The sequence below is a fragment of the Neodiprion fabricii genome, chromosome 1, assembly GCF_021155785.1.
Source record: "Neodiprion fabricii isolate iyNeoFabr1 chromosome 1, iyNeoFabr1.1, whole genome shotgun sequence".
Taxonomy (NCBI): Eukaryota; Metazoa; Arthropoda; class Insecta; order Hymenoptera; family Diprionidae; genus Neodiprion; species Neodiprion fabricii.
Window position 1 is genome coordinate 30598185 of NC_060239.1, and position 22505 is coordinate 30620689.

General features: G+C 45.6%; 1 protein-coding gene and 1 long non-coding RNA gene across 5 annotated transcripts; one reads left to right on the forward strand and one right to left on the reverse strand.

The window, feature by feature from the left end:
- Positions 1-1809: 1809 nt before the first annotated feature.
- On the reverse strand, positions 1810-20436 carry LOC124182163 (runt-related transcription factor 1-like). 4 transcript variants are annotated; one of them, XM_046569092.1, is made up of 6 exons: positions 19719-20436; positions 19168-19398; positions 13845-13958; positions 7828-8007; positions 4127-4393; positions 1810-3435 (listed from the first exon to the last, which is right to left on the reverse strand). In XM_046569092.1, the coding sequence occupies exons 1-6, from the start codon at positions 20014-20016 to the stop codon at positions 3098-3100; spliced, it is 1428 nt and encodes a 475-aa protein (XP_046425048.1). In that variant the 5' UTR covers positions 20017-20436; the 3' UTR covers positions 1810-3097. The 4 variants fall into 4 exon arrangements, with proteins under 4 accessions (XP_046425048.1, XP_046425028.1, XP_046425039.1 ...); XM_046569072.1 differs by having other exon boundaries at positions 7828-8022; XM_046569083.1 differs by having other exon boundaries at positions 13833-13958.
- On the forward strand, positions 13331-19259 carry LOC124182174. The gene is made up of 3 exons (XR_006870706.1): positions 13331-14527; positions 14722-14905; positions 19108-19259. It is a non-coding gene; the product is annotated as an uncharacterized LOC124182174 (long non-coding RNA).
- Positions 20437-22505: the final 2069 nt, after the last annotated feature.

Here is a 22505-nt window from a genome sequence, read left to right on the forward strand (position 1 = left end):
CGAGTCCTCTGTTGAATTAGAATTAACATAGCAATGCACACTCGTGAAAGTTATTATCGAGATTAGGGATATTTTTATGCCTGAAGCCCGGGTTCGTGAATCACGCATATTATGATTCAGTTTGATAGATCTCTCGTCCAGCATCCCTTAATCAAGCGTAACACTAATTTAGCTATAATTGCATTTTTGTTAATTGGATGATTCTAAAAAAAGAACGACTTAAACTGCAGACGAGATTCTGGTTACAATGACAATTGATCATTGGCAAATATCCGTTTTGTCAGCAACATGAGAATATTTCATTCGTGAAACAATCGTAATTTTTCAAGTGAAACTAGTATCATCTAGTCAAAGTACATTTCAAGTGCAAAGGTTATCGTGAATTGGTAATATCATGCACGACTCAGGCGTTCTTTTTCCTGGCTGTATTCCATTTTGTTTCACTCATGGAAAAAGCTCATCCTCCAGTGTAAGCTCATTGTTAAATGCAGGTGACAAAAAAATGTCGAATACATTCGAACTTGTTTATATCCTGGCCATGAAACTGAGATCGAAAATCTTTGAAGTTTGGCTGGGAGTAAAATGGATAAAAATGGAGAAAAATTGAAAATAAAAAAAGTAAATTTCACCGCCGGTTTCAGCACGGCTTTCGCTGCACATACAAGCGGCGGGAGGCTGCGGCAGGGCCGGTAAATCAGCGGCGGTGTAGAGTCAACGAGCTGTGTCCCCGGCCACAGTGGCCAACGCTAGCCAACAACTGTTCTCCACAACATTTGGCGGTGTGGATCCGCCACCCCCGAGTTCCATAATATACCCCGCAGTGCATACGTCGCGTATTTATACACAGGTGAGTATAAACAGGGGCTCACCGCTGCGTCTATCAGCGCCGGCAGTGTTCCGGCAATCGCGGTGCTTGCGGAGCTTGCGCCTTTACGCGGAGCTTCGTCCGACGCGACTCGGAGTCAGCGGCGAGATTAATCAGAGGCCTCGTCGGCCGCGGTAAAGTGCGCTCGTCTACGTATATTGTATACGGATGATTATATGCTCGAGGAGGAAACGCGTATGCCGAATGCTAATGGGGCCAACCGCCGGCTGCGGGAGGAAGGAGAGGGGGGGGGGGGGGGGGGGGGAGGAGGATACTGTCGAAATTTAATTAAATCTTTCCTGAATTTCCATAAACTTACACCCTCCATCCACCCTTTGTCGAGATTCACCTTGTTTCCGCTCGTACTTCGCCGCACACAAAGCCAGTAACTGTGCCATTGCTTATACCCCGTTGCTTCCGACGGTTAGCCAGTCGATCGTCAGTTCGTACGGTTCTTGCAGAATTTTGGTTTTGCTCGTACATACGTGCCTGCCGACGGAAATTTTAGGCAGCTAGTATTCTCGCGCCAAGTCGAGTGAAAGGCCAAACGTAATTTCGAACACGGAGGCACCCTCGAAGGGGCAACGAGGCTTGAATACCCAAGCTGTATCGTTGCGTGATGTTTATTTATGGATAATTTTCGACGTACCTGTACCCGCGAAGACGGCAGTCACTCTTCAAAATTTCCCAAGAATAGCTTCTCGGTTCCTGTTTTCGGTGTCGATCACGAAATTGAGTTCCGAAAGTCTTACGATGTTCGAAGATTGCGGGCGATCCATTTTTCTCTTCGTTTCCTTTTCAATTTCTATTGCATTTTGTCGTGTAGGTTGCACAGCGAATGAATAGGAGGTGGAGGAGGAGGATTGAATTCGACGTAAGTGTAATTATTTTCAAATACATTTTATTTGACTCGGTCAAAAACTACAATAACAATAATAGTCGGTAGATATGTGTAAGAAATAATAATATAACCATCGTATATCATGAGGTGATGAAACAACGCCGTTTAGGGCAATACATATCGGTGTTAGTAACGAATGCGGGTGAGAAATTATTTTCGACGCGAAATAACATCGATCACCGATCGAATGGCTTCAACGTAATGTATCAGATTTTAACGAAAATCACTAGAGACAAACGAGGGGTTAATATTACATAGCTATAAATAACAGCGATATATTCGTGACTAGATCAACAAGGGAAGAACAACGTTAAACAGAGAAAAATAATATCAACTAATTATTGTAAGCAGGCCGTTTGTTGCACATTCCGCTGCAAGCAATTGACGATTCGAACCGGGAACAGTAACCGATGCCCGATGGTACATTGCTTCGCTTGCCAAACGTCGTCTATTCAGACAACTCGTAACTCTTGGTTTTTCAATCCGGAAGGCACAGCGGAACAATATTGCACGTGCTCCCTATCATTCGATATACGGGCCCGATATATTTTAAATATATAACACAGAAAACGTAATTATGCAACGAAAAGAAGATTCCTCTTTTGACAATTAGTTATCGCAGTACATAATAACATATCACGGATGAATGAAATCCAATCGACGACGCATTATCAGACAATGATATTATCATGTAATTATATATTTACATTTATTTACATTTTCGTCACTATAATATGTATGTATAATATGCATTTAACTGTCTTTATCTGTCATTTCATTCTCTCTCGCTAAATTATAATAGTAATAATATTGTGCAGGTAAAATTGTTGCCGTTGTTGTTGTTGTTATTATTATTAATCAAATATTTCCGAACTAATATTCGTTGAGGTACCACATCCGTCATGAAATTTGGCACAAAACGGAGAATCGATCACTTTCATTTTACGTCTTTTAATCTTCGCCTCCACTGTCGCTTTAACGTATAATTTTCACATTTTAATTCAATACCTATGTTTAAACTTTCATTCGGCATACCAGCGATCATACCGTTCGTTAATTTTTATTTATAATGCCCACAGTTTGTCACACACAAGAAATTGCATCGTTTATTGCTCCGCTCACTAATTCTCGTACACCGACGGAGTATGAACAGTTCGATTTGTCTCTTCTGCGTTTGGGAACGCCGTTAAAAACCTCTTTCGAACGAATCATATTTTACACTAGAAAAACCACTTCTCTTATCGTTCGCTCGGCGATTCAACCAAACGTCATCCGTTGTAAATTCGGTCGGTCAAAGACGATCGATACTCCTCGGCTTGTAGAAGTTTCGGCTAGTAGGGCCTCCAGACGTTGTTGTCAGGGCGAACCTCCTCCTGCCTGACGCTGCAGCTCTCGGTGACGACCCGCTGCTCCGTGTTCTCCGAGTTTTGAAACTGGTTTGTATACAGCTGGGAGTAGAGGATGCTCGGCAGGACTCCGGGCGTGGGAAAGTAGTTGCCGTAGTTTTGCCCGAAGCCTTCCTCGTGGACGGGACTCTCGGTGGTGCTCGAGTCCGTCGACAAGGACCTCGGCGACACGTAGTCCTGGTACCTCTGCGCCGAGCCCGACATCAGGGTGTTCAGTGGGTCCAGGGGGTCCGGCTGGCTCGGCGTCGTCGTGTCTGGAACCACTGCGGGATTCCAGCGTTATTGTCATGCGGCATGTTTGAGGGTGGGAAGTCGAGGGGTGATCGACCTTTTCATCTTCGAGACAGCTTTGAATAAGCCGAAAGGCTATTTATCGTTTTATCTTTGTTTGAAAGCTTTGAAATTTGAAAATTGTTCTACAGAAAGTGTTCAAATGCACTTTGATGCAATTTTATTTATATTTTTTATTTTGATAAGTAGTTTTCACGGGAAGTAGAATGATTGATTTCCGAACTGGACTCTGTGAGTTGTATATTATATACACGGTATTGAAATTCAATAAAATTGCGGAAGATGTAGTGAAAAAAGATAATATCTTGACGAAATTAAAGTTTTTATACTTCCGACGGCAACTATACGATAGTTTTTTGAACCTGAAAACATGTCTCAATTATTTTCCTCGCGCATGATACTAACAGTATCGTAACAACCTGCCATAAACCGTTTTTCAAATTTTATAATTTGAAGTAAAGACGAAACTAGCGTCTTTGAGCCGTATAAGTTGGTTATTCGTGAACTCTCGTGTCAGTAAAGTTGACTTTCAAATCAAGTGAGGAAAGGTAAACCACCCCCCCCCCCCCCCCCAAATAGCGTGGATAAGCGGAGGTTGGGGAAGTGCTCTGGAACAGATTGAAGCGAAAATTTGCAATGCTTGACAGATTTTTAAACACTCACGAGACGAGACGGTGGAGAAAGCGTCTTGCTGAGGTGTCGTGCTGGTCGCGCCGGCCACGACCGTTGATCCTGCGGTCGAATCGGGAGCCGTTGGGGTCGTCATCGACGCCGTCCCTGTGAACGAGGTGAGCGACGGCGGAGGCGGCGGCGGAGGAAACGGGGCCTGAGCTGCGCAAGAGGACAAAGGGCCCGGAAGGTAACCGGCGTAACCTGCGGCGCTGCCGTAGCCCCAGGAATTCGTTGCCGTCAACCCGAACTGGGACATGTCTGAGCGTACGTGTGGTATTTTTTATTTTTACTTTGGAGTGACTGACGTTCTTCATTTTTTTTTAAGTATGTCTTTCTTGAAAGATGTAAAAACTAGATTATTAAACTGCCCGACTATCGTGGGGAATTTTTTATTTTTTGCTCACACCTGATCTGGAAGCGGTAAAACGGTGGTTAAATTGAAAAAAAAAGAGTTTAAATGACGGCGGAACGAGAGAGGAGGAGGAGAAAGATAGGGTTAATTCGGTGCCGGTGCTGCTGCTCATCCGCTCACTTTTATCACCGGCCACGATCTACTCGTTACGTGAAAAGAGCGCGGAACCAGCTGACAAAAAACGGTGTAAAAATAAAAGTCAGCCTGAGCGAGCGACCGGGGGGGTATTAAATGGAGAAAGAAGCGCGACGCGGGGAGGAGGAGCGATTAAGCTAAACGACCGTTGATTAACGGGTCGGACATTAAAAATACATCAGGTTACACAAAGATAGCAGAGAGAGAGAGAGAGAGAGACACTGCGGGGAAAATAATCGAAATCAAACCAATCGTAAATTTATACAATCCGCTTCTATTAATTCCTCCACTTTTTTTTGTCTTATCCAATTTTAGAACTCTGCTGTCGATTTTTTGTTGAACTGAGATACAATGCCCGATAATTAATGAGTTGCAAGGAATAAAAATAGCGGATGTTAATTCACACCGTTTTGATTGCGAGTGGAACGAGTTGCGAAATTTATTTGCGATTAAAAAATGACAGGACATTATAAGACTTCGTACCCTGACAACTACGGCGTGAAAAAAACTGCTGAATTTCGAGAATGGAACGAGCAGTGCCTGATCAAGTATTCGAGTTTGGTTTTTCTTCGGCCTGCGACACCCTGACGGGAGTTTTGCGTTTGATGGACGGCTGTTGGAGTTTATGCATCGCGGGTGTCCCTCCGGAAAACCTCTACCGAGTATCGAGCTTGTATATAACGAGGAATTCCTGTTCTCTCATGACGGTCAGCTCGTTCTTGTCACGCGTTAATTAATTATGGTGCCCGTGCCGAAAGCTCGACTAAACGTTTCGCGCGGTCAAAGAGTAGCCGGTACTTGAAAATCGACCGTTTGAAATCTCGTCGTCGATTCGCCCGGACGCGAAAGAATCCGCGAAACGCGTCGAGAGAATCGAACAGGTCCGGAATCCGTGATCGAGGATAATTTTTTTACAGTTATTACGCTGTCTTTGACGACCGTCCTGGAAGCCCAGCGTGCAGGGTGCATCGGGCATTCGAAAACGGGGCGAGGGGGAGAGAGAGGGGAAGTTTCGTTCGACGGTAGGTTATTTAATTTAAATACCGAATCGCGTGGATTGAAATGATTCGCCCGCGGTGATCTGCGTATGCCTTGACTCTCGATACCGCCGTCTGGACCAGCCCGTTTTCCTGTCTATATTTCCACGGAGTGGCCCCACCACTGATAGATTTTCCAACGAGTCAGCGAAGGCAGCAAAGGAGGAACGGGGATGGGCAGCCCTCGAGGGTGGGCACCGAGATCAAAGGGTTGGTCAACCCGGCGGGTCGAGTCAAGTCAAATAAACGACCTCGTACCTTCACCTTCGCCCACGCTCCGAAACTGAGCCTAAATACCGTCTAGCTTTCGCCCCTCGCTCAGTTTTGCGGATTTTCAACGCGTACTAGCTTCGGGTAAATCGAACAAAGAAAGGTTCTCGAACTATCGCGACTTTTGTACCACGATTGAAAGATGCGTGAATAATTTTGCGAAGTAATTATACGTGAAGGAAAAAAAGCAATTCCTCTCAGATTCGCGTTACCGTTATTATTATACGTTGCATCTGCGTAGAGGTACTCGAACAAATTAATGTGTGTAATATAGATTATATATGCGATACGCGTGTCTCAAAAATTCCGCAGAATTCTCTGTAGTCCGTAGGTGAAAAATTAATAAGCGAAATATTCCTCTTGGTTTTTGCTGTTTTTTTTTATCCTCCTTTCTCCCTCCCCCTCTTTTTCTCTTTCTTCTTTTTTTTTTCTTCTTATTTGCATTTTAATTTTTACATTATCGGAGTTTCGGCACTGATACTGTGCAGATGTTATCGGCGATCTGGCGTATCTGAGAAAATTAATAACCCGCTCTCGAAGCCAAGACCGTTCGGTATTTCACCCAGACAAAAATATGTGTAGAGTATTACATACAGGTAGGTACGTTGCATATATACCGTTCGATGTATTTCTATCCTTACTCCCTGGTTAGAAACCACAGCCTTTTATCTCCCAGAGCTTCGTCGACCCGCCAGTGCGGAGGTGAAGAAAAGTAGCGGGTCATTTAAAAGTAGATGAAAATGAAAAATCATTGGCAAATATGTACAAACCTCGAAGAATTTTTAATATTTTTCACACCCTTCCAGCACATCGTTTCGAAATTACAATGAAAAAAATTGCAAGCTCGCGTAGCTGCATCGACCGATGAAACGAGTACGCTTTCGACGAGAAATGTCAGCACGGCCAGTTATTCGTATAACGGCAAAGCTAACGATGCCCCGAAATAAGGGACGATAACGATACGGGACTCGGGGGCGCAGCACCGAAAGGTGCCTTTATCACCGCGATAAAGCGGGACGCGGTGTAGGTTATAAAGCCTTCAGAATTAGCCTAAGTTCGTAGTCAGGCTTGTATAATAGGGTGTAATGTACAAACAAGCGGGGCTTCAGTCAGTGCCGGGACCTTCGTCGCCCCTTTCCCGCCTCTCCGCCTGGAGCCACTGCTCCCACTCACCCCCCCCCCCTCCCCCCCTCCCCCCCTCCCCCCATCCGCCACCCCACACGCCCAGGATGCCCTTGGCGAACCCCTTTAATATAATATTTAATCTGGCTTTGAACAGGCTTGTGGTTTCTGCTCCTGCGGAGAAGTATACGTATAGGAGCTAGGTCTCGAGGCTATCCTCGCCTAACCTAGACGGGAGAATTGAACCTAACCCGACCCTGATGATCCTCTGTGCTATGGGAATATACTCCCACTGAAATATGGCCGGTGGTATTTTCGCATTCGTTGTACAAAAGCAGATTTTCGAAGGGGCTTAGAACCGCGCCCTGCAGGCTTCTCCTGCCTTTCACTCTAGTCTCTACCTCGACTCGAGCATATTTCCACATGTCTGTGTACAGAGATTGCGAACTCAGATTCCGTGGGCGGGTAGAATATTTACTAAAAATTTAGTGAATAGTTGTTTATGAGCTCGGTCCACAGGGTGGATTGGTACCACTGCGCACATGAGTGATTCCGATTGACGTCTGGTGAACAAGAATTGGCAATCGATCAGAAAAGTGAAACTTCGATGGGAGTTTTTAATGGGAACAGCACACTTCAACTATATATAAAATATATGAAAATATAAGGAAAGACACGTGAACCGAGATAAGGTGTAAAAGAGCAGATATACTCACTCTGGCAGTTGGCTGGCATCGCGTGCCTGAAGGACGACAGCGGGTCTCTCGGCTGCAGAGGATTCGACAAGGGCTGCAGGGGGTTGGGTAACGTCTGCAAGGTATCAACTAACGGAGATGCGAAGAACGGTCCTCCGCGTTGAGAGGCGAAGGCAAAGGCGTGAAACTGCTGCTGCTGCCCTAGAAGTGACAGCACTGGGATCAACCGTGCGCCTGTCCATTGGACCGAGGGTCGTTCAAGTAAGTTAAAAAGGAACGAAGTTCCTGCAGTTCGCTTGTCTCAAATAATTATACAATAAAAACGTAATTCGTCGTACGGTGACGTGAAGAACAAGTGCGTTCGGTGAATGTCACACGCGAAACGTGAACATCGTCGCTTTGCTGAACGCAGATGAAACGGAAAGCGGAGAACGTGACAATGAGGATCTGTAATGCGCCACTCTTGATCACGTCGAATTACACGACGCGTCGTGAGCTCTGAATAGACGGAACAATTTCGAAGCATAGGTGCGTACTTTCAATTACCAATTTGACAAACACAGATCCTCCATTAGTGAATGTCTCCAGTTTGAGGAGACAGTCTGCAGCCGCGCGGCTGGACGTCCGGTGGACGAGAGAATCGTGGGATGGGGTAAAAGATTCGATATACTTTATTTCTCGCCGACAGCGTCGCCAACCCAATTAAAGACGTGCCATCCGAGCGGCTGACTATCCCCTGCAGGGCCGAAACCACCCCTTCGCACTTGCCACTTCTGTGCCCGAACCCAGCCTGGTACGAAAGCTCCTCCACGCCGTTGGTATCTACACGTGTATACGAGCGATACAAGATGTGTGAGGAGCACTGGGCGAGCCGCGGAGGCGTGTGGGTAGACACCGGGAAACTAACACAGGCTGATGACGGAAAGGCAGGGGGTCGGAGGAAGGGAGAGCCTGCCGTCCTGATAATCCAATTCAAGCCCTAATTCTAACTCGCTGCGCGAAATTCACCGTAGTTTGCTGAATAGAGGAGGATGGCCAATGGGAGACACAATGGCCTGTCAGAATACCGATAGAAGGGTAAATGATCGAGTTAAACGGTAGCCGTTCAATTATTTCAACACTCGGAACGACGATTCAAGACGGCCCTCGATGCACCTGCCGATCACCTGAACGAAGCCGCTCACGCGAGGATCCGGGTTGGTGCATTTCATAAATTAACCCATTCGTTTGGGAAATTTATCACCAAACCCTCGCCGCGTGCTCCTACAACGTGTTGTATTTCACTAGGTGTCGCTGTTCGGAAGCCCTCCTCAAGCCGCCGTGAACGATCCTTTTCGAACAACACCCTCGCACCTCCGTTTCGCGGAATCTGCGTATCGTTAGGCGTGGTGAAAAAAGGTCAACCATTGCGAGTTTCGACGGATTGCGGGAATTGTCAGCGCGTGGAAAATGGCGGATTCATTGTCAACCTCGATGCCGAAACGACAGCCGACGGAGACGAGAACCGGGGCAGAACTGCTAATACAGACTTGGCTTCGGTATTAATAGCGCAATTACCGAAGAGAAGGGCTGGACCCTCTTTACCGCGGACGAATCAGTCGACGTGACAACTCGTGCTGCCCTCGGCCTTCTGGGGCTTCGTGTGGCAAAACTGGAGTCTACGAAAATCGATTTCTAGAAGATTTAGGAGAAATAATTGAGATCGTTCTCATCAGTGTACAATAGAAACAGGTTAAATCGAAAAGGGAAGATACGCTGTAAGAAGAGTACGATCCTATTGATCCTATCCAAACTACAATTTGTCGTCAATCAAACCCTATCTTACGTGGAATTTTCGAATCGATCAATGGCAGTGCACTCGATATTTAACAGTGCGTGTTCAGTCTTTCGAAAACCTATCAACAAAATGAGCGACGATGAATTATTGTTCTTCGGGTGCACAGATTCGGCAACGGGTATTCGAAGATCGGGTAAGTCGAGGAAGGAGGTTACTGACCGCGGAGTTTGGCCAAGAGCGTCCTAGTAACCCTTCTCAATCAATTTCCTTGCCCCCCTCCCCCTCCCAGCGAACCGATGGGCGGAGGGTCGAGGGTTGAATGTTTAATGAATTGCTTGTTTAATTAATTACAACCCTTGCGCCGACCCTGAGGCGCGGCCAAGACGCATTCGTCGTGCTGTCAAACCGCCTCGACCTCAGCGGCTTCAACCGGGGGCCAAGAAAAATCAGTGATTTAGAACCGATTCGCGGGGGCCGCAGGGCCTCCGTATCAACCTATTCTCCAACTAAACAATTGATACGTGTATTGTCGGATACAGATCCTGGTTTCCTCGTCGGCAGAGCACTACGTTATAACGATTTACGACAGTCATTTGGAAGGCGTTTCGTGTACATCGTCTCACGGGCCACACGGTGCACGAACATCGAACCCCGCAGTCTTTCGCTACCCAACTAGGTGCCTAATAAATAAATGATAACGCCACGTGTCATTCTTGCTTTTCAAAGAACGGCAGTCTGAGTTCATTTTAACAAACGTGTAGGTGATAATGCAGCCTCGGTTGCCGTGGAATTAGTTTTCAAAAAATACACTTTTCGATCAATCAGCGCTGAGGAGTCAAAATCTAGACTCTCTGAAATTCGTTTCAGTTTGTTCATCACCGACAATCGATGATTAATGAAACGAATGAATGAAAATCCACCCGCACACTGAATTGATCAATTTTACTGCGAGTTTCCTAGTTGCTCGTGTTGGTTTGAGTCTAATATAACAATAAGAAGAAAACTGTTCATCACGCATTTTCATCGAAGTCACTCGTGAACAGTTCTATATTTTAAACGCCGACAGAATGTTTTATTCAAAAGTTAGAAAAAAAATTAAAAAAAAAAATTTTCTTCCAGTCGCAGTGGTAATTTGTTTACCGCTCTATTTTGAGTTCCATCAACTGATAATTAATCAATGTCACAAAATCCTTTTCCAGAAAATCCAGGTCTTTACTTACGCGTGTAATTTTTTCTTCGACGGCGTGAAAATTCAAGTTTTCCACATAGCAATTATACCGCGCAACTGCATAAGTAGATTAGTCTTTCCCCCATCCGTCGAACTTAACCGATACCGGTCCCCTTAATTTACCCAAGTTACGGCGAGCTACTCGGTTATACTTACGTGGGGTCATAAGGCGGTTCAATTTTTTGTCAAAGGCGCCCGAAGGCCACCCAAGGGCCGGACGGCTTTCATCTCGCCTCGCACCCTCCTCTAACTCTGACTATCGGGTTTTTTCCCCATCTGACGGTTTTTTCATTTCTTGTCTCCCTGTATTCCCTTTCTCTCGACTGTTTTACTCCTCACGAAGCGTATGCTTAGAGTTTAGCCATTTTAGGACTTGGTTTGTTTTAACTTAAGATGCAACGTGCCGACGATATCTCGCCGTTAACGAACGTTTATTTTTAACCCCTTTTAGCCACCGACAGACTAGGCAAAACAAGATCCTGCATCGTAACGGACGTGACAAATAGACTGCTTAAACCGTTCGCTCGAAACGAATGTTCGATTTTTCCGGAAATCTGGAGGACATTTACCGAGAGTACGATTTGAGAAAAATTAGCTACAGCGGAACGGGATCAATTTTTCACGCTTCACTTACACGTGCTTAACTTCCCTTCTCTCGCGGTCGGAGTTCTCGACATTTTCGACACGCGGGATTAAAAATCGTTTCGGCATTGGTACCGTTTTGACGCGATGGTGTCATAATGGAGAATTACGGTTGCTGGGTGGTCCACAGATGCGGCCAACGCGGCGGATGTGGTCACGCTGTAGGCGAAGCAAGACCAGCGTCGTAGTCGTGCAGTTATTTTTGGTAGGTACACCGAAGGCGGTTATATACGGGATAGTAAAAGAAACCAGCACTCACCGAAAAACAACACGAATCTCTGCCAAATGGATTTTTATTGAAAAACTAAGCGAAGCCTCGGAAAACACCTGCGATGCCCCCGACGTTTGGTACATAAAAAAACGATTGCTAAAAGACGAGGCAATGGCTGCTTGAATATTACATGCACGTGATAATTTCAGGGAGTCCGCGACGTCTTGGACAAAAACGTTTCGACGTCCAAGATGAAGTGTCGGTTAGCACGATGGCCGTGGAGGTGTAAACTGCGACCAACTGCGGTACAAACCGTATATAGAGAATTGAACATCTTTCCACCCTGCCAGGTCCGCAATGCACGTGCAAACTTCAACGGCAATACGAATACCTTGTTTACGGCGTAATTGTACATCTTGGAAGAGTTAGGGAGCTGCAATTGTGCGGCCCAAAGTTCGTACAGGTTGGTGCACTATCTCTGCAGAATACCGCAGTCCTATATCAATGTTATGCTCTCGCCGCCCTTATAAATAATAGCAATTGCGCCGGAAATTGCTTAGCCGGACCGCAGCTCCTTACAGAATTCCAACTTCCATCTCGTGATAAATATCCGGCCGAAATGAGCTTCGGTATTCCCTGATCTTACACTTCGCAATAACGTGTAAACCGTCTCGAGGGGAGAGGGATTAATCTCCTGCAAGTACAACGCCTCGAAAGAAGGTATTTCTAATGGCTTATTGGTAGTTTCCCTTGTCGATCAAGATTTATTGTCTGTGGGGTAGAATCGAGACACATGGAGAATATTCTGAAACGAACCAGTGCTTTAAAATGTCATCTTTCAAGCGCTGATCAGAAAGCTGCAAAGGTAATCTAACCTGCGCGTGACGTCATCCAGGAAATCGTCAATCGACGACAGTCAAACGTCGGTCAAAGGAAAGAGAATCGTTAGTGAATGGGGAACATGGAATTGTCAAGTGCAATTGCAATACTCGAGGGGATGGTACTCGACTGTATAAGTGGAGCTGATCCGAGTTTAGCAAGCGAGAGTGGCAAGGTGAAAAATGGAAACGACCGATCCGTGATCCAAAGTGCACACAACGAGTCTTCCCACGTTCGTGCCGCAGTGTCAATAATACATTGGCCTCAATTATTACACATCGAAGCAAAAGCTGTTCCGACGGTAGACGGATTAATTTTGACCGATATTGAAGGGCATTGGAAAGTCGATAGAGAACCGTCAGAAACGAAGACAGACTCGCCATTTCCCGTCGGACGACGTCACGCGCAAGAACGTTTTTTTTATTATAACCAGCGAAATAGGCGCACCAAATGTTTGGCAGACGTAACGTTGGCTTTGTTTACATATAAATGGCGAAGGCGAGGAAAAAGTGGTAATCTCAATATTTACGGCGTTAGAAAATTTGCCGCACATAGGCTTTCAGTCATTGCAATATTTCGTTATTCTCGCATCCGACAATCTGCTAGCAACAAATTTGTCGTAACAGTCCGAGCAGTTGAAACACAGCTACAAGCAACCGAAAATATTCTTCCTACGTATCGGAGCTACGATTCAAACCAAACATAGCTGGTGTTGACATTTCTTCGGTTCTGTTTTGATCAGGTATGGCAAATGGCCGTTGTATCAGTCTGGCTTCAGCTACGAAACGCGTCGGTCGATCGGAATATAACCGTACAAAGTATTGCTAACAGCTATACTTTTACTTTTGATATTCACAGTGCAACGAATATCGTGTTATCAAGATGCTGAGACGCCGGCATACATGCATCAAATATTTTCGTAACTCTCGTGTCTGACCGTTGTGAAAATTGATCGCGTTATTTGCCAGAGTGGTAGTTTTCAGTTATGGTGAAAGACTTTTGGCCTTTAATAAATTACAAATTAAGCAACAATTTAGTTTCTGGAATTTAAAAAACAGCATAAAGTGGATTTGTAAGCCGTTACGAGCGATGACGACCAAGCAGTGAATATTTCAAACTTGTCTTTGTTTAAATACCGTTTCAAGTGCTACGCAGTTTCTTAAAATATAAGGGCGGTTGTGGCTTTAAGTGCTTCTTTCTTCGTCTGACGCCAATGTCTGCCAAACATTTGTTGCACCTGACGAGTCTATTACTATGGTAACGAAGTAAGTGAACATGAAAATGCTTACAGTGATACTCACTGGTCTTGGATCTCGGCTCTCGCGGACCATCGACGGTCACCTTGATGGCTTTCGTGTAGGTTGCGACCTGCGGAGGTGACGTGGACACCGTTATCGTCAAGGTGAAACTTTTCCCTGCACAAAAATACACATTTCATTACTGTTATTTGAGGAAAAAAATATGTCCAACGTTTGGACGATTTGTGCATAATATGTGTGCAGTGTTTCAACGCGTGTAAAGCTTGACTTTTATCGTATCACGCGAGGACTAAACGCGGAATACACGAGGAAGCTAGAAGGCCTGAAAAGGGAAATTGCCGACCGTTTTAGAAGACGAATGGGTCGGGAGGGGAAGAAGAATCGTGAAACGCGAAATGAAGTCGTGGTAAAAAGGCATAAAAAATAGTAAAATACGTTGCCGCACGCACGATGCAAAACTCAGTAGGTACACGCAGAGGTTCACCGCAACGTACTACCCTGACCCAACATTCCACCACCGAGTTCCGCAGCACGCGAACTGCTTCTGCACGTTCGACGACGCAAAAAAGTCTAACAACAATTGTGTTTACACGATAGCGTGTTGTGCGGGTGCTGCTGACATGAACAGCTTCTTGGATCGCCTTGCAAGCTCGGGACACACACTCCAGGGAAAGGTGATCGAAGCTTAAAATTGGACAGCCAAATCTTCGAGTGGAATCAAAGCGGTGAGTCGTAATTTTGTCTTTTCGTCTTCAATGCCTGTTTTGGAATGCTCGTTAGAAATAAATAAATAAATAAATAAAGTACTACAAAATCATTTCAAAGTCAGAGTGAAAACTCGAACTGCAGTCGCCTGTCTAATTTTTATTTATGGTTTCCAATTAAGCATAAGCGCAACGACAAGTTTTTTTTTTATCAGAAAAAAACATTTTCACTTTGCGAACCGTTCCTGTTATCTTCGTGAAATTTTCAAAACGCACGGATCCTGTAATTTCACGTAGAATTTCGCTGCAGCCTGCAGGTATCATTTTAAAATGAAGTACGGATGTTCGAACGGTTTCAAATTCCATTTCCGTTAGTAACCGCTAATCCAAATTGGAAAGGTGAGATCCAGAAATTCTTGTATTCAATTTTTTTGAGTTAAAATTGTAGATTATCGAGTAGGAAAAAACTTCTAAAACTTTATGAATATTTCTGCGAATAGTCAACACATCTTACTCGAGTCTTGCTTAATATTCATACGGTAAAAAATCGTTTGACATTTACTCACGTTAAAGTTATTCCGCCAAAAATAAGCAAGAAACGGATTTTCCAGCCCTGAATTTCTTTTCTAGGCGACGATTTTCTACTACCTGATTCGCAATTTATCTACTTTCCTCCATACCCCCATCTCCTCTCGGGTCGCCCAATGCTCACTTTACAATGACATTTTCCTGATGGGTAAATGACTGTAATCAACTCGCGAAAGGTATCGGGTGACGACTACGTCTTGGCATGGAAGCGCCAGCGAAGCCTCGCCAAAGTAGCGAAATAATGGCAAGTGTTGGGTGTCTGAGATGTTAGGTGGAAGGCGTCGAGGAAAGGGGAATTGAAGTTCGTGGCCACACGGCGGTTCGCCACGCAAGGAGAGCCTTTCCCGGTCCCCTTGGAACCTCACGCTTCCCGGTTTCTCTTTTCTCCTCGTTTCTCCCTTCAACCGAGGTAGTCCTGGCGTCAGGACGTTCGCGAGGAAGGCGGGATCCCCTTTTGTGAGTTCCGGGAGTCCTGGACTAACGAAGCACCTGCAGTGCCTGCCGTCGAATCCCGCGTTCAACTCGAGGTTTAACCATGGATTATAATCGTGGCGGTAAACTATCATTAACTGTACCAACGCGTTGGCATGCCGGGGTATCACTGGCGGTGCCAGTCACCGACAAACTACCGAAACTACCGAAATGGGCGAGCCAGCAGCCTGCTACCAGCCGTGATAACGCGCATCTGCGATTATGCGGACCGTATAGACTTTTTCCCTAAATTATGGAAAATAATTTACATCCGTGGTTTCGATGAGTTCGGTTGTGTGTAATTTATATTTATAAAAGATGCGTCCTCTCGATGATTCCGGGACAACTAGGGAAATTCCGCGTCCCATAAATCGAGTTTTGGGAATGATACATCATCGTTCGAATTTTGAGGATAACTTGAGGCCATCAATCAGGCGACGCGTAGCCTTAGCCAATGCAGAAGGAGTCAAACAGATAAATCTCCGAAGCCCGATCGTTACAGTGACGACCGAGACAAAGTGAAGGCAAGAGTCGTGCCAGGAGTCTAAACAATTTTTAGTAAAAATAGACTCGTGCCTCGTTCATTCGTAAGTTGAAACACCAGATTGTATCGGCGCTCTCGAGTTTTCACCAACTGCAAGAAGAGTCGCGCGTCAACGTCCGTCAGGTTCTGTATTCGGTTATCATTTATGCCCGATTTTTTCCGCCAAATTAAAACACAATTATAAATATCACCGAAGCGAATGGAGGAAGCGCGTTCAATATATCTCCGTCATTATTTCGCAGGCACGTTACCCAGCGTGCATCGAATAATCATGCATTATTCATTTGATGTATCAAAACGAGGTCCGGCTATCCGCCCGACTCTGATCGTCTATTGATCATATTTTTATTGCATGAATAATAACACAAGCAATCGCTGAGTCTGTTCGGCTGTTGAATTTAATTAATTTTCATTTTTCGTTTATTCGCAAAGAATTGACAGTTTAGAACGGGAATAAAAAAAAAAAAAAAAGAAAACATTGGCACCGTTGCATTTGAATTTTGATTTCTTACTTTTTTCTGTGAACGATTGTAAAAATCATTGTCAACCGAATTCTTTCACGCAGTGAGCAGAAAGTTGAAAGCCTTTTTTTTCCACCAATCACGAGTGGGACAAGTAGCGCGGCAGGTGTTCTACTCGTTATCTATCCCCTTAAAGGGATTAAACTGGAACGTGAGGTAGGTAGCAGGTAGTGGTTTACACGGTATACCTACGTAGGTATACCGACATATCAATGCGGCCCTCTTCCGCCCCCGCCTCTTTCGCCACTATCCCAACGCACCGTTCCCCACCCCCTTGCCGGTTACTCAAAGTAGGCTTTATACCATGATAGAACAGCGTTACAGCCAGCCTTACGTGGGAGGGTTAAGCTCGCCGTCGATAATGCAAACTTCTCGGGCGGGGTTTTGATCCTCCGGCAGGTTGAGTCAATGGCTACACACACGCCCTCGCGTAGCAACGACGCAGAATCTGTATGCAGGTTTTGCAGACTCCCTCGATTCCGTCTCTCGCTCAATTCGAGGTCGCTGTTTTATTTAATTTTACTCTCCACTTTGTTCAGGGGGTGTCACATTGCGTCGTATTTCAAGAATATTCCCAGAAATTTCGGATTATTTCCGATAAGAGAAATAGCTACTACGACCCCGGGAGGATTGGTGGAAAATAGACTCAAACTTCCGACATCACCCTAAGAAACGCGTCAGTCATTTGTCACGGATTAGCTCTCAATTGTTTTCCTCAAGGGAGGAATTAACATAAGCTAGGATGAAGGATGTTCGCGAAGGAACGCGGGCACTAAGTCCCGGGCGAGCCGAGGAAGCTCTTACCTACGTCTTCGTATTTCGATTATACTCGGGCCTCCCGGGTGTCTTAGGAATTGTTAATTACTTTTCTGCACTCGGAATGAGAATTGCTTATACACTTATATAAGAGAGCGTGGCGAGATCGAGAACGGTCTGAGGACTCGAGGACTAGGAAACGAACGCTTTGCATCAGAGCCCCGATTCCCGCACACCGAAACTCCTCGAGAAAACGTGAGATCCACTCGCACTTCTAATCCCAACTTCGTCCATGCAACGACTGCATCTGGCTTATACATACATTTTATTTGTACAAGTTTATCCGACGTAGAATCAGCGCAACGGAGTCTTTCCCACGCGAATTAAACTCATCCGGTTTTCATCTCCGATCGTGGATCGTGCCATCCCTTAACGGCAGTTGATATTTGACCAGGTGCTCGGCATTCAACGGACCAAAAGTGAGCGAGCGACGCGACGCGACGGCAGGGGCGGAAATACCGACGCTAATAACGTTGATTAAAACCCAACTAAAACCTCAATTAATATCGCCCCCTCTGCCTCGGCTCGTCTCAGCCTCTCCTCCCCCTCCGCCTTCCTCGAAACCGAACCACTTTCCTCGGAGATACGATACCAGGGTGGTTGAAGGCGACGACGCGACGTCGCGATGCCGACAAATAAAACCCATTACCCACCCCATTCGAGAGGCTGCGAGCCGTTTCACCCGGAAGGAGAAGTATCTGGGAAAAATAGGGGTGGCTTCTTGAGACAACCCCGACCTGCCTCACGAAACTCCGTAGGTCCGGATCCGGCATTCTTTAAGGGTGCGAGCTTCTTTCCACCAGTCGCCTTGCTCCGGGGGTTCCTCCCTCCGAACTTTCGAATTTTATGAATGAAAGAGAACCCGAGGAGTCCCTCTTCCGGCGCTAGGCTTAGCTGCCACCCTCCCTCCCTCCCTCCTGCCCCTCCGCCGTTTATCTAAGGACTTTGTTAATCGCTCCTTAAGCAGATCGCGGTTCTTCGCGTAACGTTAACGACGCGTTAACTGAGTCGTGCAATTAATCCCGTCGTTATATACCCTCTCATTTATTACCCACAATTTGCCCCGCGGCTAGGGGGGGATTTCTTTGAGAAACTTGGATACTCCAACGGTATTCACGCTTTGTACCACTCGGTTACATTTCGTCTATTGTCTGTTGCTGCTTCTCTTGGCAAAATTATTTGGTTTGCATTATATATATATGTACTGTGTCAGACGCTGAAACCTTGAAACTTGCAAGTTTCGATCACTTGTACTTTCGTATATTTTCTATAAATGGTTGACGAATCAAGAGTTTCTACATTCGTACATATTATTACAGGCTTGAATTATCCAAAAAATATTGATGAAAAGGCAAAAAATTTCGGACAATTATTCGAATGATAGCAATGCTTGATAAAATTTCGTTACTGAATTATACTTTCGGGATAATTTGTCGTACTCAATATTCTTCATTCTGCGCCAATAATTTATATTATTTGTATAATATATGTTCAATTTTACAAACGCGAACAATATTATATACATTTTATACGTAAATATTATTTCGCAAATGCATATTTATATCATATTTATTCATCCATCTGTCGGATTTCCTTGGTTTGCACGTTTTCGATGCGACGAATATCGGCTGACTAATTTTTCATCGTCATATCAAAAGCAGTTTCAGATCCAAGGACAAATACAACAAATCCGACGAATATTATTCATGTTCGTAACTCACCCCTTCCGCTTCTACCAACGAATCTAAGATCGTTGAACTTGGCAACTTGGTTCTTCATCAGAGCCGTCGAATTCCGGAGATCCGCACAGCAGTTTTCGTCGTTCCCAGCGCGGACCGTAACCAGGGTGCCGTCGCCGACCTCGCCAAGCGCGACCACCTTGAAGGCTACCGGCAGCGTCTTATTCGACCTCCAATGAACCGGCAGAACGGTACACACGAAGTGCGGAGAACCTGCCAACACAGAAGCGATGGATAGATTCGCAGTCATTGAACGATTTCCGGTAACACCGTAATCCTCTTCTATAATTCGATCGAGACAAAGCTCACTCTTTGACCATTTCCTGACGTGCAGAAACTGATTTTTAGGTACTTGAATTTTTACAACAACCTTCACTTTTGTTGCTGATTCAAACCGTCAAGTTTCGCTCTAAGCAACATTCGTTTTCATCGAATTCGAATCCCTGCATGAATTTTCCTTCCCGGTTCAACTCCATTTTTTCGAGCCTCCCCGTCCTAGCGACAATTCCAACGTAAATCCAGGATCGACTCACCCGTCCTGACCAACTCCCCGGGATGTTCGCTGACAAAATCGCCGAGGGTTCGTTCCGCGAGTATGTCGCTGGTCATCTTGGTGTAGGCGTCGGCAAGCGGCGACACCCCGGACTCCGGGGAAGCCGCCGCCCCCGGGGCTGAAGCCCCCGTCAGCTGCATTCCTCCGCCGTTTCCGGTTCCGCCAACTGACCCCAGTCCTGCACCGACGCGGCCTTCTCCTCGGCCTCCGCCTCCGCCACAGCCACCACCGACTCCAGCACCGACACCGACGTTATTGCAACGACCGAATATATCCATAGGCAGTCAGAACATCGGGTGAAACATCCTTCCGCCCTTTCCGTCGCCTCTTCCGGGGATTATCCGAGTCTCGATGAACAGTCAGAATTCCCGCTCTATCATCTTCCCCAAGTTTTTACTGCTTCGTTTTTTTTTTCTTTTTCTCCTTTTTGTTTCGATTTTCTTGATTCTTGTTCACAGGAAAAACAGTCGTTCAAATTGACGGCTGAGATTTCACAGGTTTTGACTTGGTCGTCACGTCGCATCTGACCCGGATGATTGTCGACGGATTTATTGAACGATTCACGAGAAGTTTGGACATCTTTTTTTACCGAGCTACGAAGCACTGAAGAACTCGCGTTTTGGACTGAACCTGTTTCCTCGCATAAACGGTTATTCCGCACACTGTCTCAATTTATGCCTACTTTTTCAGATATTGGTTTATAGTCCAGGAGACTCACTGATTCGAGACACTGTACGATCACATTGTGGTACTTGCAACCACGTGAGAAGCCTAGAAAACCAACACTCCGGACGATGCTGTGCAGATCCACGTCAAGGCAGGCACAGTCACTTGCTCTTCGAACCGGTCCAGATGTCCTGAAAATGCAGAGAAACGATTTGATCAGTCATGGTCGGTTATCGTATTCTTGAAAATTGATGTCTAAGCTCGGAGGACCAGCGACAAGCTTTACAAACGAGGTAACAAATCTTGTGCTTATAATCTATGTCCCACGATGCGAGAGACAACGAAACAGAGGATGTTCTTTCGGCCGTCGGCAACGGAAACGGAACTGTGCGGGGTTTCCTGTGTCTTACAATCTCGATCGTTCCAATCGCACCGCTTTTAAGGGTGAAATCCCACCCTCAAGATTCTTTGTCCTTTAATTATATCCCCTTGATAATCTCGGCACGACGTTAAGACGAAGGTGGAGACGGGGGAGACGGAATGCCTGGTTAACGTCGTCGTCGTCGTCGTCGGTGTTGGGGTGGAGGCGTCGTCCCCGCACCACCGTCGCGTCACACTTTTCACGCGGCGTTCGTGACGTCACAGTTCATTCAGTAATTTTTGCGCGCGTCAGCCGCGTGACAGGATCTGTGGTGCGGGTGGTGCGGGGCTCCGGAGGGGGCGGCTCGAGGATGGTGGGGATGAAAAAATAGGGGAAAAAAGAACGCGGGAAAGTATCACCCCACCCGGCCGACCCGTTACGCACTGACACCACCGCGTGTCAGACTACACGTGGCATTTTTATCCACGTTGCCACTTGACCTTGCCTCCCCCACGATTTCGACATTCTTTCAAACCCGTTTCTCCCTTGTCGTTTAACTGTTCCCTGAAAATTGAGCGTCGACTGATTATTTTATTATTATTTTTTTTTATTTTGGCTTCGAACTCGATGTTGTTTGATTATTGAACCCGATTCTGGCAATATACTTAAACTGTCGTCAATGTTGCGTAGCCAGAAAAATTCTACACGTCGAGCAGTCCGAAAAAAATACATGGTTCGATTCGAAAAATTAAGTTTGATTTGTTTTTGGAGGAAAAAAAACATTTCTTTGTTGCGAAGAAATTTCCTTTCATACATGGTCGAATACTTTTTTGTCTCGTATTTTCGATGATTTTTCACGGATATACGAAGTGTGCGTACGGCTGTCGTCCGACGGCGACGATACGACGGTAAACATTAAAATTATTATATAAGTCCGCAAGTTTGGATTTGAACACGACGCGAGAAAAGCGTCACGTACATCGGCCGCAAATTGTGCATTGAACAAACGTGACACACATATAATAGGCGAGTATGTTTATTTTAAATGGAAACATGGAATTCTATAGGAATACGTTCGTCTATTTTTCTCGTTTGTTTTCCGATCCGATTTATATCTTCTCGCTTCTGCGATCCGTCCAGCGTTATGATCCGCGCCCGCGCTCTTGGCACTTTAGTATTATCGCGGAAGAAAAGGTGGCCGTGTAACTTTCAGGAGGGGAGAAAGATTCTCGCTTTTCTTCGCATTCAAATCTCTTGCGACGGCCATGTGCCGTTTCCTCGGATGTAATAAGTGTCGTTGTGTGGATAAAATTGCAAGTTTCCTACTATATTCAACCGTCTTTCAACCCCTTCGACGCTACTCGCTGATCTTGGTTCGAACCCCTGTATCAACGACACACTCCTTGTCGTACAATCATCTCGCGATAATATTGGCCCCAGATATGATGATTTCGTGGATAAAACAGCGTCCCGGAATGTCGAGAATTTAATTAGCGAATAGTCGAGTTACGAGTAGTAGTACAGCTGTGAAGATGCGTGAAGAAATTTCACGGTATAAATGCCGTGCAATTATCTGTGACGGGGGTGTTATACGCGATTCCGTCATATTTTACAACCATGAAGCGTCGTTCCTAACTATGTGGGTTATAGTGATAGTTATAACTAGCGGTAATGAATTTGTTCCTCGAAAAAAGAGACAAACATTTTTTAACAACACGTGACTGTGACGACATTTTCAGA

Bases quoted from the DNA above. Each gene is read 5' to 3' on its own strand.
- LOC124182163 (XM_046569061.1), bottom strand. From the start codon at position 20,016: ATGGATATATTCGGTCGTTGCAATAACGTCGGTGTCGGTGCTGGAGTC. The intron at 8,023-13,832 runs GTAAGCATTTTC...GGTTGATCCCAG, and splicing joins CAAGACCAGTGAGTATCACT to TGCTGTCACTTCTAGGGCAG. The intron at 3,436-4,126 runs GTGAGTGTTTAA...GGAATCCCGCAG, and splicing joins TTTCTCCACCGTCTCGTCTC to TGGTTCCAGACACGACGACG.